Source organism: Grampus griseus, assembly GCF_964374135.1.
Source record: "Grampus griseus genome assembly, chromosome: 2".
Classification (NCBI taxonomy): Eukaryota; Metazoa; Chordata; class Mammalia; order Artiodactyla; family Delphinidae; genus Grampus; species Grampus griseus.
In genome coordinates, this window is record NC_139018.1 from 168,753,689 (window position 1) to 168,768,644 (window position 14,956).

Here is a 14,956-nt window from a genome sequence, read left to right on the forward strand (position 1 = left end):
GCTTACTGCAGCTCCAGGCGGGGCTCCAACCCCCCAGGAGACACGGGCTTGGCCACTAAACTAAGTAGCTAACCTGGAACAATCCCCTCTGCCTGCCCTGTTGAGCATTTGGAAAAGGTGCCTTTAAAGGCATTGTCATCCTGGGTCTCCACCGCTGCCATCAAGGAAGCCACGTCTCTGGCCTCTCCTCGTCTCCCCTCTCCTCTCCCTGCGTGTCTCTAGGCTGACGGAGGACTGCTTTCCGAGGGGACGTGCTCACGTTCTGTGCTCAGACAGCCTCTGGCGCCTGCACTTCTCTCTTAGGCCCACCTGCCCGACCTCTGTATCCCCCTGAGGGCCCACCTTGAGCTTTACATCCTTAGCTAAGATTTCTCCTTCTCAAGAAGCCTCCCCAGACCAGCACTTACAGGCTGTGCTATCTGGTGCTTGGTACCCGCTGTCCGTGTACAGCATGGCGGTAAGTCACATAAGCTCTGGAGCCAGACTCCCTGGGCTCATATCCTGTCTTTACCCCTTAACTAGCTTTTTGTAACCTGCAGCCGGTTACTCTGCTTCTTCTGTGCCTGTTTCCCCAGTAGAACAGGAATACTAGTACCTATTTTCTGGGGTTATAGCGAGGACCCAATGAGATAACTGTCCAAGTGTTTAGAACAGGGACTGTGCACAGTAAACAATAAACATCAAGTTCCTTCTTCTGTCTCTCCAATTGTGCTGTAAGTTCTTTCAGGGCTTCCTTCTATACCCCAGGACACGTAACTGTGCCTGGACATAGGAGCTACTCAGCAAATGTGAGACTGACCACTTTCATTTAATAGGCTAAAAGCCCACATGATAGTAACATGAGGTTTGGACTCCTTCCAATATCCCTGGGTCTTGGGAAAGGGAAGGGAATTTAGAATTACATCACGAATAGGACAATAGACCCCGACACAGAAAGAACACGACGAGTACACACACACACACACACACACACACACACCCGCCGCCCACTCACTCAAGGATGCGTCCAAGGTACCTCTGCATTAGCAGAATTCCCAACAGAGCACAGGCCCGGAGAGTCTGTCTCCAGTCCTACGCTCAGCCCCTTAGACCATCCAATCTCCAGTCTTTATTTTGTCAATCATCTGCTTTCTGCATCTGACCCATTGTGGCAACATTCATTCTGGGACATTACTTTCAGCATCTCTTGCCCCCCTGCCTGGCCTGAATCAATGCATTCCTGCTCTGCAGAGACAGGGTCTCTGGATCCTGAGCCCCTTCATCACAGGACCCTGAAAAACGCTGCACAGGCTGTTATACTGCCAACGCTCTCTATCATCACCTGACGAGACACGAGTCTCTAAGACGTTCTCCGCCTGCCTGCTGCACGGTAACCATGGGGTGTCGGGGGGAGTTCTCACCCTACACGGGAGTTCTGTTTCAAGCAGATTACGTGGCCAGGCAAACGGCACAGCAGTCCTCCTGGGTTATCACTGACCGCAGGAACGGACATCACCGCACAAGCCTCACCCTCTGATGGGGCAAAATCTTATTCTCACGCTGAGAGCTTTCTGGGAGGCACCTCAGCTTGTCTGAGCGCCCAGAAGCCATGTGTGTGAGGAACTGATGCCAAAACCCCTCTTTCCCGAACCAGGGCTGGGGTATGGACAGCACCCAACATCCACATCTACTCCTCCACAGGGCCTGATCTTTTCACTGTCTTCCCAGGGCTACCTTCTTGTTCTAAGTCTGCTTTTGGACCTATTGAAAGCGATTTATTCTCGAGCATTAGGTCTGTTTTTAGGGAATTTTGCTGCCGCTTCTGGGCTGCCTGTAACTCTAGGACTAGCAGACAAAGGGAGGAAAAGCCACGGTACATGCTGCCCCGAGAACCTTCCACGCAGGGCTTGCTGCATTCCAAAATGGGACCCTATTGTTTGGCGTTGGACTTGGAGAGCATTGACTTTGACATGAGCGCTCCCTGGGATACAATGTGAGGTGGAGAGAAAAAGCCTTGTATTTCTTTCACATCTACCCACCACGGCGAACACCCTAAAATTACAGCTCACGGAATGAAACAACTTAGCACAACTCTTTCAGCTGTAGGTTCCTTCTGTGCTCACTCTTCAACCTGAAACGTTCTCAGAAGCTCTGACAAGCCATCCTTCAGGCTCTTCTCTGGCAAAAACTTTCTAGAAGGACTCAGACCACGGCTCACTTTAATTTGGGGATGGTGCTGAAGTGCTACAAATCTTTCCTAAAATGCCCTGGCTTGTAAGACAATTCCACACGTCCGAGCAAGTAATACGTGTAGCCAGATGAGATGACCGTGGAACTGCTAATTTCACACACACGCGCGCGCACACACACACACACACAAACCCACTGTATTTCCCAACACATAGAACCAAACGAAGCTCTACTGTCTTATTTGAACTCTATTCTCCCAATCAACCGCCCTCTTCCTCCCCCCGCAAATGAACATGAACAGTGACAGCACAGAAACAGTAATGTAAGTAACATGCCGGCGAGGCCACACGCTCCCAGAAGAAAAGGGCTTGTCTAGCTTACCTGCGTGGGTCATGAACTTCCACAGAAAACTTCTTCTCTCTGAAATACAGGTTTTCCAACTGCCTCCATTGGAATATCTGGACAGAAAACAATGCAGTTCAAGTTCAGGAGTGGGCGGGTCACGGCTGTAGTCCTCCGTCTGCCGCTGAGCTTACAGCTCGCAGTTTCCTTATCAAAGCTCAAACAGTACAGTTGTTTGCACCTCCCGTGCCTCTTGCTCGACACACACACACACACACACACACACACACACACACACGCACACGCACACGCTGCTCTTCAGTTCAAAACCCCAGCAACGTGGCCGTGGATTTTCCTGCAGGCTTCTCAACGGGAACAAAACAAGTTCTTTTCAAGTGGTTCCCCGGCTCTGCTTGGCCTTTGTTGAATTCTCCAAGACAGTTCCCAGCTCTGCAGACTTTTCCCTCCAAGGAGAGGGGGAGGTGGGGGGAGAGGAGGGCGGGCTGACACAGGGAGGGAGCAGTAGCCATCTGCCTGCGGTGCTGAACCGAGCTTCCTGCCTCCAGTGCCGAACTGGGAAGGCGGTCACATTCCCAGCCTCCCCTCGGGACTCTACTTCCTGCCCATGAATGTGTAAGAGCCCAACTCGCCCTGGTGATCTGGGGCGGCTGGGGAAGCTTCCCCGAGAAGGGCGGGGGGCGGCTAGCACTCTATTTGGGGGCAGGCAACTCAAGATAATAATGTGAGCCCGTCAAGCCCGGCTTCTTTCTGCAGCACAAAGAATGCCAGGAGTCCTGGGGCCGGCAGGACGCGCTGCACCCCGGAGCTCGCTGCGCTCAGGGAGGCAGAGAGTGAAATGAAGGCAGTTCTGAACAGTGGGAGCTAAACAGAGTTCCTGGCACTGCCTGATGGGCCCCTCTGGCCCTGGTGGACATTCCTCTTGGGACGAGGGAGCCTATTAACTAAGAGGTTTGGGAGTAATCAAGGCTGCAGCATTACTCTGGAAGGGGGTCCTTTCATTGGATGAAAAAGGAAGTTACTTAAACTCTCCGAGAAACGTCAGAAGAGGTTCAAGTTATGCCCGTAACATTCATATTTATATTTGACGCGTACTGTAGCCCCTTCTGTAGACTGAGAATTGGAGTTTATTGAGCCCAAAGAAGGGTCAGGGTTTCATCCTGGGAGAGGCTGATTCCTCCCCTGATCCCCCCTTTCTTCACCCACTCAGTTAAGGCAAACGCTTTTTAGGGTCTCATCCTAGACCCGGCATCCTCTCAGCTGGGGCCCCTGACTCTCTCTGATCTGCTCACGTTTTCTCCTTCAAGATGACAATTTCTGTGTCCCATCCACCCGGCCCTGCTCTACCCAGGACACGGCTCCTCGGGGCTTGGCCAGAGGACTTCACCCCTTTGTCGAACTGGGCTGGAATAAAAACTGTTTCTAGAATGGCTGCATGCTTCTCACAACCTGCTCTGCAGAATCTTACAATTATTTTGTCTGACTAATAGGGAGGAGGACATGGTTTTTTTCTGATTCCAGAGCTACCTCTTTTGTTCCCAGCTCAGAGTACATTTTGATCTGAAGTCCAAGGAAAACTGTACTTCTTTTTCTCCTTTCAGGTCAGTTCCAAGGAAAGCAAGTCCTACATGAGCTCAGATAGCCTTGTGTCAGATCACAGATGAAATGCCACCTGTGTAGTCGGTTACTTGAGTCCCAGGTCTGAGTCTTATGCCCTTATCTGATGCTCTGCTCTGCTAAATCCCTCAGTGAAATGTGAAAATTTCCTCTCTGACCCCCCTATTGTTAGATATATACAGATGGTTCACCTGAACTTAGCTACAGACACAAAAGCACTGGAACTCACAGCTCCTTAACTTATAACCTGGAAGTAGTACACAGAACAACGTGGCCAGACACATGCTCTGGACTCTGCATCCATTTGAATCCTGACTCCCCTATATCCAAACTGTGTGACCTTAGGCAAGTGACACCATTTCCTTTAGCCTCAGTTTTCCCATCCGTAAAATGGCAATAATGCTCCTCTAAGGTAGAGGCAACAGATCCTGGGCATGGTACCTGTACAAAGTAAATGCTCAGTGAACTCAGATCTCAGTGCAATTCCTAGTTGTTCTTACCTCTCCCAAATCCTGGCGAATAAAGGAGATTAACTCCAGAACAACTGAAATAATTCTTAAGTTTTTTTTTTTGTTTTTTAAACTCAAGCCCTGTTGTCAGGGTTTAAGACAATAAAGGTTGATGATCTGTATCCTGGAAATCTTCAAGGAAGTGTACAGACTTAGTGCCCTGACCCCCACACCCCCTTTCCTCTGAAGAGAGGGGTGAGCGGTAGATGGCTCGTCCCTGAGCCAGACCCGCAGCCCCTGTGCTGCACCCACCTGCCCAGGTAAGGCAGAGACCTGGCCAGGACCCGCTTCACAGGTGTGTGACCTGAGGGGCCTGTGCTCAGTTTTAACGTTCTGCTGTCTCCATCTTGAAATTCTCAATAAGACTGATCAACGGGCCCTGCATTTTCATTCTGTCCCGGTCCTGCAGATTATGTCACTGGTCCTGATCGGTGCTAATGCCATGGGCACTGTCCTGGGCTGGGCAGCACTTGGGGGAAGGTGCATCTGATGGGCAGACCTCCACAAGCTTTCCCTTTGTGGGTGTGCTTGTGAGCACCTCTCTTGGGCCTTGGGTTGGGAGCCCCCCCCCGGTGAAAAACCCCAAAGCCCAACACTCAGGGGGTTGGTTCCCTGGCAACTCCTCCCTCCCCGACTTTTTGCAAAACAGAATACACGCCGGGGGGCTTCCCCGGAAATGCTCCCCCATGCTGCTGGTGTGGAGAGCCTCAAGTCTGCCAAGGGCCGAAACAAACCCATGTGGTCTCTGCTGTGGCCCTTCCGCCTGCTGCCACCGCCCAGATCCCTGCTCTCGGCACTGAACCCTGACGGCCTGGCTCCTGGCATCTCCCCAGGAGGATGTACTGTCTGTAGACATTTCCAGCAGGGGGTAGAGCAGTGGCTTTGCCTCATGTTTGCTCTAGGCAGGGATCTTTTTTTTTTTTTTTTTTTCCAAATGAAATATTGGGAAGGGAGGGAGGGAAGGAAGGCAGTTTTCCAGGACAGGAAGGTCCCAGGAACCCAAAAGGAGGTGCTCATGAGGGAACAATGGCCTTGTCCTTTGCCCCCCACTTAGGGGAGACAGGAGGTGCTGGGGAACAGGGGGAAGAAGGCAGCTGGATGCCCCCATGCACCAAGCTGGGCTGATGGTGGGCACAGGGACCCTACCTACCAAACTCTCCCCTCTGACGCTGACAAGCAGATATAGAGCAGACGCCTGACCGGACCTCCCTTTATGATCAGGGTACACTGGGCTCCGATGTGCTGCTCTGGGGACGGCCCCTGATCGTCTGTGTCACTTCGGGGGAGCCTCCCGGGCTCAGTACAGCCATCATAACCCGGCCACCAGCTAAAGACACCCCATAAAGACTCACCGGACACACAATGATGGTTACAACTGGGCTAGAGCCCTTAGGATTTTGCCTAATTTCTATGGCCAGTTCTGCCCAAGGAGGTACCTAAAAGCTTAAACACACGGTCTAGCAGTAATCAAAGGGCTTATTAATACCTATGAAAAAGGCCTTTCTCATGCACTTCATCTGGGCATCTTTAAAAAGCAGATGTCTCGGGCTTCCCTGGTGGCGCAGTGGTTGAGAGTCCGCCTTCCGATGCAGGGGACACAGGTTCGTGCCCCGGTCCGGGAGGATCCCACATGCCGCGGAGCGGCTGGGCCCGTGAGCCACGGCCACTGAGCCTGTGCGCCCGGAGCCTGTGCTCCGCAATGGGAGAGGCCACAGCAGTGAGAGGCCCGCGTACCGCCAAAAAAAAAAAAAAAGTCTCTTCTTTGATCTTTTAGTATCCTCCCCCAAGAAGACCAAGTGGGAAATTTTCTTTTTGGGGAAAACGACGCCCAGAGAAATTAGAGGAAAATGCCTAAGGCCACACAGCAAGTCAGTGAAGGAACCAGAAATAGGAATCAAGGGCACCTGGCCCATTACTCTAACCTCTAACTATGCTCCTTTCCCCATAGGTCCCTCAGTTAGTGGGAACAGCTCTTACTCACTAAAGGATGGTTAACTTTATGAGTGGAATGATTTTTACAAACAAGCAGCAATGTGACTCTAGGTAGGAAGTACAAAGCCACATCTTTTCTGTCCTACACACTGGATTTTCTTTCCTTTACAGGCTGTAACAGATAATACGTATCACTCCTTTCTTGTCTTAGAGACCTGGGTTCTTCTGGTTTTCCATACAGAGATGCCTCAGTACCCATAGCTTTCCATCAGGGACTGACAAACAACAAGAATCATGATTAAGAACAGCCTTAATAACTTGGCCTTGCCTGGAAAACAGAAACAGAGAGAAACCATCCAGAAGCGGTTTCGAGAGCGCGCCTGTCGCCACGGTTGGGACCATGGCTGGTCCTGGACGTGGATTCGTGGCTTCTGACCCAGATGTGTGATTCCCAAGCGATCACAGGCCCTCCACTTCCACTTTCCGGGCCCTGATGTCATAACGTATAAAAGACGAGATGGGAGATATTTATCCATGGAAAGCAGACAAGACTGGCTAATAAATAGAGCCTTTGAGCCCTGAGTGCAGCAGGACGCACTAAAAACACTTAATGAGCAGGGCCAGGTTACTGGATCCTATTAGCTGGTCTGCCAGATTCCCACATTCTGTGTACGCTGAAGGTCAGGGCCAAGGAGGACTCATGTCCTGTTCTTTCTGAGCGGGTGAGGGCACAGCGGGGACAGGCAGAGGGGCCTTGGATCCCTGACACTTCCTCCACAGCCAGTGTTTACTGGGCGCTAGCACAGCACGTGGGGCGATGGGTGAGCTCTCGGAGCAAGGCGGAAATAAAGGCTTGAGAGGAAGCCTGCTCTAGTGGCTCTGATTCTTGACCAGGACTTGGGGGAGCCTCGTCTTCCTCCTGTCTCTGAGGCTGAGTCACCAAGCCTCTTAATGACCCCTCTCTGAGTAACTTCCTGCTGCTTCTAGAGGGACCATTATACTGAATCCTGGCGGCCATCTGGCCAGTCCCCACCTCCCACAGGTAAAGCAAGCCCGGGGTGGGGGGCGGAGGTTAAATAAGTAGCTGGTGCCGGGCCCCCTCTTGGGACTTCTGTCCTGGGCTCTTTCTAACACACCAGGAGGACCCGACGATGAACAAGAACAGAGTTGTTTCGAGCCGATGTTTAAGGGATCACTTCTCCAAAGGCTCTTGGCTGTCTGCCTTCCAAACACTAGCAAGGAGTTCTCTTGTAAGAAGAATCGGACTCACAGCCAGGAATAACCTCCGAACTCAGGATGAAACACACCGACTAAAAAAACCCACTTCCTGATTTCATTTCTGCTCTGTTCACCCTCTGGAAGTAGGGCTGTCACTCACTCATCTCCAGGTGGATTTATGCAATTCGGCAAATAAAAATGAACTGCCACACATCGTGAGGGATACAGGACAAAAGGAATCACTCAACCCCAACAGGATGGACTTGAATTAAAATGGGAGCACAACACAGAAACCCCAAGCCTGCACGGTCAGAGAATTTTATCAGGTGTCCCCTGATGAGGCTTTACGGTCACGCAAGAACTAGTTCTAGGGAACAACAGAAGCGGCGCTGTTTTTAGTGGGTTAACAGCATATGTCAGAGGTTTTTATATCGGTTGCCTGGATATTCAATACATTTTACCTTATGCTCAAAAAAGAGAGAAACAAGGCCCTGGGGGTTTAGGTAACAACCAATCCCCATTCCTCTTCCAAATATTCAAGTTGTGACGTCTACTTTGCATAAACCTATGCTAATAGGACAGAGGAAGGGCATGACGCCTCACATGTTTATATGTGTAAGGCGCCTACAACCTAGTTGGGAGGATGCGACATACACAGAGCAGACTGTATCCATGATATAGGAACTAACTTCATGATGGAGTTTAAAACCATCTCTGGTTTCTGTATCAGGCTTTTAAAACTCCAGGGAGGCACCCCACCAGCTTATGAAGATAGGTCTCGTGCTTCTGTTTCAGAATCAATATTCATGACCATCGCTGAGAGTCTCCTGGGTTTTGGTTCATCGTTTTTGGGGATGAGAACCCTGACTTGGAAATCAGGAGGCCTCGGTGATAGTCCTGACTTTGTAAGTCGCTCTTTACCTTGGCTTCCTTTTCCGCAAAAGGAGGGGCATGTGTGTGGGCATTCCTGCATCCTAAGCACGGGTTGAAGGTCAGCATTGTAAATCCTTGGAATGCCACCCTGCTACTCTTTGGAATTTAAAAATAAAGTAGCTTGTGTTAAACATTTCCTACTTATCGGAGACAATACAGAATACCGTTGTCCCAGGGTATCCTCAGGAGCTTGGTTCCAGAACCTTCCTCGAATACTGAAATCTGAGGATGCGCAAGTTCCTTATGTAAAACGGAGTGGTGTTTGCATATACCCCACACGCATCCCCCCCGTACACTTTAAATCATCCCTAGGTCACTTACAACACCAAATGCAATGTAAATGCTATGTAAACAGTTGCTGGCACGCAGCAAATTCAAGTTTTGCGTTTTGGAACTTTCTAGAATTTAAAAATTATTTCTGAATATTTTCGATTTGCAGTTGGTTGAATCCACAGATGTGGAACCCGCAGATAAAGGAGCAGACTGTTCTCCTGACTAAAAGCATGGTTTTCCAAGTCACATGGTCTACCGCTTACTGGCTGTGTATCCTTGGCAATGAAATTTCTCTCTGTCTTTCTTTTCTCGTCTTCGCAATACAACTCCAAACAACACCAGTTTTACTTTCATAGGGCTGCTGTATTGATGAACTCATACATACGAAGTGCTTCAAGTGGAGCCCAGTATGTAGTTAGCACTCAAGTCAGCCATCATTCACACGCTACTCTACACGTAAAAGAGTTCGGATTCCTTTGAACACGTAGCCCGAAGTACAGGTTTGTGCATTTTTTTTTTTTTTTAAAGATGGCTAATATGGTTCCATGGGCATTTTAAAAAATGGTCTTTGTTCCTTGGGTTTTTCACGATGCAAGTGTAAGCCTAACCCAGCTTCTTCATCCACTGGAGTTGGTGTTTGACGTATTCTCTTCGGATTCTTTGCTTCCAATCCTTATCCGGTCAATTCCTGGGTCCACCACACCTTTGACCAGAGTCAGTTTGGACCACTTTCCTGCTATGACGTTTTTTGGCCACTCGCCTTGTGGGAACTTAGTGCCCTGACAAGGGATCAAACCAGTGCCCCCTGTGGTGGAAGCGCGGAGTCCTAACCACTGGACCACCAGGGAATTTCCCCTGCTGTGACTTTTAATCTCGCAACCTTCACCCTGAGAGCAAAGTACTCTCCTATGATACAGCTCAGCAGTGCACTGAATGGGCCAGACTGGGATCCAAAGCAGAGCCTCCAAGACAGGCAATCCACGTCCAAAGATTATTAGCTCACAAAGTGATCCTAACACTGTCCTCAGGACCTGCGTTGAAGGAGGGCTCCCTGGCTTCCATTTTCTTCCAAGAGGGCCACATAACCCAGCAAAGAAAACAATAGCTAATTTTTCTGCACAGCCAGACCTAATGGAATCAAGATGTTCTTCCGGCCGGCTGCCTACCCCTCAGTGTCAGACCACAGGAGCTCTCAATTGATTGGTTAACTCCGTGACAGATGCCCAGAGCGCTGGGCCTTGACCCTTTAATGGATGGCCTCTTTTTAACCCATCAAAAACCTTTTAGCTTCCTTTGGCTTCAGAGTTGTTACTAGGGGAAGACAGAGGGAAAGAAGACCACAGATATTTAACAGGCCTACGGAGAAAACAGGCCATTTTATTTGTCCCCAGTGGACGCAATTTCCTTTTAATTTTCTCCCTAGGGGGGTATCTCTCTCTATCATTTTCTTGTGTGTATTTTGGCTTTTCTCTGGGAAGGACCTGACCATAAAGCTTTGGCAAATGTAAAATCTTTCAAGAGAAGCTGAAAGTGTTTTTCCTTTCTTATCCTTGGCCTCCTGATGGAATTTCTTCCCTCCTCCGTGTGCCTCTGGGGGTTGGATGCGGGTTAGTATCCAAAGGGAGAAGCTGGCCAGGGATGCACGTTACCTGAGTTCAGCTTTGGTTTTTCTCGCAATGAGCATGGTGGCCCAGTTTGGTGTGGCTTCACTTCTCTGGGCTCCAGCCTTCCCTTAAAAAAAAAACTTCAAGGCTAATCACACCTGTGAAGACTTCAGTGACTGGGATGCTTCAGAGAAGGAATTAATCTGAGAAGCAGTTGGTCCGTCTCGGGTGGGGAATTATGATGGGCCATTCCACTTGCAATGGCAAAGATCTCTTCTTGGATTGCTCGAAGGGTTTTTGTTTTGACTACTTTGGAGGACTTTGGGGAAACCTGTATTTTTCTATATTTTTTTGGGGGGGGGAGAGGAGTTGGCAGTTATCAGTTGTCTTACACCTGGTGGCCCTGCCCAGAGGTGCGGCATCACAGTGAGACCCTGATGGGGGCTGGCTGAATCCGTGAGAGATGGGGTAGAAAGCGGAAGAATGGGTTGGCAATGAGCTCTACATAAATAAAGGTAAACAATCATAACGAAACCCCTGCTTAATCAAGCTTAAAAAAAAAAGAACTGACAATACTCTTACACTGTGTTATCTGGGAAACAGAAGTCAAAAAAAAATTAGTCAACTAGCAAGGGCTCTACGGGAATAATTATTTAAGAGCAGCTTGTGTGCTTTAAACTACCCAGTGCTTCCAGGGTTGGCTCATCCTCCTGGGGAGGGGAAGGCCTTGCAGATCCTGGTTGCTGTGGGTACCAGGAGAGGGGCAGACCACTGCTGCGGAGACAGCAGGTGTGAACTCCAGGCTCTCCTGGTTGGAAAGTGTCTCAGGGGGTGTGGAGGACGGAGAGGCACGGGGCCAGGGCCGGGAGGCTTGCTTTGCGAGCCACACTGCTGCTGAGACCACGTGTGCTCTAGCCGGCTGCTCTGTGATGGTGGCCGCAGCCAGCAGGGGCAGGGAGGCCGGTGTCAAGCCGCCATCTCTGCAGCTGGCACCCTGGTTGACTTCGGTCATCTCTCTCTCTCGGGTTCCTCTTACTAAGCAGTTCTGTATCTGCTCCACAATTTAGCCTTCCCAGAAAGAAGAAACATGAGGGGATGTTTTCTTAGAGATAAGGACAGAAATTCTAGAATTTCTGTCTTCCCAGGAGGACTGCTCCTATTTCAAGCTCTGCCCTTGTTCCATTTTCCTAGAGGAATCCTGAAGTGGGCAGGCCAACGTGGGGAAGTGTGAATTGGGGGGAGAAGGGGTGGGGGCAGAGGAGGAACTGGATACTTCCCAGCAGCCTGCCCTAAACCACTTTCCTTTCATGACTGCTGTCCCCATCCCCCACCCCTCCGACTTAACAGCCCTAACCTGGGCTACTTTTCCCAGAGATTCACGTACTACCCTCTGCCGAGCAATTCGCATCCTGTGTCACAAACGTCCTTTTTACTCAGTTATCTTTCCTATCTGACTCTAGGCTTGTTGAGGGTATTTTCCTGGCACCTAGCACAATGCCTGGGGCATATTAGACATTCAGTAATTGTTGAGTGAATAAGTGAATGAACGAAAAGCTCTTTGAGGTAGGGATTATGGAAACCAAAGTTCAGAGAGGTTAAGTTACTTTCTCCAAGTCACACAGATGATAAATGGTGGGAGATGGTATTTGAACCCCTAGGTGCTCAAAATTCAGGTAACTTCCGTGCCATGAGGAACCACCAGCCCCTGAACCTGCACATCTTGTTAATACCTTTCTAAACTGCACAGGCTATGGCAACAGGGAAGTGGCAGTGAGGCCAGCCCAAGAGCTGCAACCCAGGAACCGCAGCCCTTCCTTCTTCTGGTAGTTCTGTCTGAATTCAATTCTCCTCCAAAGTGAATGGGGGAAGTTACGGTCTCCAGGAGCTCAGGGGCTCGAGCTGAAATCCTAGTACAGACCTGGAGTGACTCTGCATGCCCATTCTGCTGAGAAACTGCCTCGACTGGCTTAGGGCTCTTTGACAGGCATGATCGGAGCAGGACCCTCCTGGTAGAGTCCCCCCAGCCCTACCTGCAGGCGCTGGGAGTGAGAGCTTGACACCGTTCTGGCTGTGCTAGGGTTTAGTATTAAATAGGTTCACACTTCGGAAAGATCAGTTCAGCCCGGGTTTCCCCTCTGAACCATGATCATTTAAAAAAAAAAAAAAAAAAAAAATCTCACAGAGCTCTGTCAGTATCGTATGGCTCAGCAGAAACAAGCCGAGATTCCCTGAGACAAAGCAAAGGTTACTGGATGCAACAAGCAGGGTTTCTCAGCCTAACATTTCCTGCTTCTAAGTAAGAAAAGGCGTCCAGATGAACTAGAATAGTGCAATGGTCTGTGTCCTCCTGCAGTTCATTTTCCACATATAGTTACTAGTAGCAATTTGGGTACTTCCGCTCCAAGAGACAAAAAATAAAATCAAGAGACAGTCTAGATGGATTGGTAGGGAAATTTTATGCTTCCCCCCCCCCCCAATCAACAAATCTAAGCCGTAAGAAGCTCTCATGCCTCCCTCCTCCCTCCCCTTCTTTACAGATGTCTGGCCTTTCACGTGGAGCTTTCTTCAACCTTCCTTATAGGAGCTACACTATCCCATCTCTGAGGCCACTACACACATATACAGGGAGATGACCTCAAAATTAGTGGGAGCTTCCAACAAGCGAGTAGATATTCTGCTCTGCTGCTTTTGCTCATTTAACCAGTATTTATCATCCACCACGGGTCAGGCACTGCACTGCCAGCAGGCGTGCGCTAGAGAAGAAACAGAAGCCTCTGCACGTTTTTGGGAGGGGACAGGGGGGCAAATAAGAGAACTGGACAGCGAGGAAGTCAGAGGGTAGCAGGTGCTGGGGAGGCTAGGACAGGGGCTGTCACTGTTTATCAAGCGGTCGGGGAGCCTTCACTGACGTGACAGCTGAGTGGATACCAGAAGGAAACTGGGGCAGAGCCGTACACTCACGTGAGGGAACACAAGAAGTGCAAAAACCCAAAGCACCATTTGTGTGTGTGTCTGTGTGGCGTGTGTGCTTGCTATGTTAGTGCAGAAAACGCTGACGTTACCAGGGAATGATGGAATCTTATTTAGCCTTAAAGAGGAATGAAGGTCTGATTCATGCCACAACGTGGATGAACCTTGAATACATTATTCTAAATCGAAGAAGCCGAGCACAAAAGGCCACAAATTCCATGATTCCATTTACACGAAATGTCTGGAATAGGCAAGACCAGAGAGGAAAGTAGGTGCGTGGGGCTTGGGGAGAAGTGGGGAGTAGTCAAGAGCTCCCTTGAGGCCTTTCCACTGTTTTGACTGGTAAAAATCCTCCTCTGCATTAACCATAAATCAGAAGATGCTCTTTGGTTAAAACGCAGTAAAACTAACTACTTAAAAGGAGCCAGCAGTCCAGGCTAAAGCCCCCTAACCCCAGGGCTGCCCCTTCTCCATAAGCAGCCCCCCACTGCCCCGGTCGCATGGTCCTCCTATAGACCTCTCCTCCCGGGTCCCCTGGGGTGGGCTCTGTTGGAGCCAACTGACCGCTTTGGGCTGTCATGGCCGAGGCACCTCTGGGGGCGGGGGGTGTTCTCCACCACCACCATGTGAGCAACCTGGCCAGGGACCGGGTTTCAGATGGTTTTTCAACCCTCACAGCTCCAAGCATCAGCTCAATATGTATCAGTAAAGATATCTACGTGTGCACGCCCGTGCATGGGCCATTCACTCAGCTGTGGTTCCTGACCCTTGTTACAGACAGGGCTGGGGGCTGGTTTATGGTCCGGGAGGCCTGGAGAGACGGGCATCTGGAGCTCCCCTGGCTCTTTGACCTCCTAGTAAAAGGCCAGAACAGGGGCACCCATCACAAGGAGGCTGGGTCTGCTCTGGGTCCACCCACGGACCACCCTCAGTGCCAGTGTACGCTTTCCAGGAAGGTTCTCAGGATTGGCGAGGAATCTTTCAAATCCCCATGAAGCATCAGAAACACCTGTTGCGAATGCCAGAAGGACCTGGGTGCCGGGATCTCTGGGGTTGCCCCAGTTCTTAACTCAGCACAGTTGGTCAGGAGTTATGCCATCGGTGGGTGATGCCACCACTGCAGAGCCAGAGCCACAGGATATGATGGTGACGTACTGGCCGCGACTTCACGGTGATCAATCTCATTAAAGTGAGCAGTGAGCAGACCACCCAGTAAGACAGGCAAGAACCAAACAAACAAAAGGGCCAAGAGCCCATTTCACGGGTCACCACCCTGGTTCAAGAGGCCACCATGTGCCCTGGTTTGCTTGGGGCAGCCTGGGTTTGCCTGACGCTGGGGTGTCATCATTAACCAGTGCCCTCTTCCATTCT

At 50.3% G+C, this 14,956-nt stretch overlaps 1 protein-coding gene across 6 annotated transcripts in view; it reads right to left on the reverse strand.

Annotated features, from left to right (window-relative positions):
• The window catches only part of FRMD4A (FERM domain containing 4A), a gene marked incomplete at its 3' end in the record, with an annotated part of 330,271 nt that overhangs the window by 57,466 nt on the left and 257,849 nt on the right, over window positions 1-14,956 (reverse strand). For all 6 annotated transcript variants that reach the window (XM_082647379.1, XM_082647375.1, XM_082647378.1 and 3 more), the window contains exon 12: window positions 2,551-2,627. In XM_082647379.1, coding sequence (XP_082503505.1) covers window positions 2,551-2,627 — 77 coding nt within the window. The remainder of the gene's footprint in view (window positions 1-2,550; window positions 2,628-14,956) is intronic.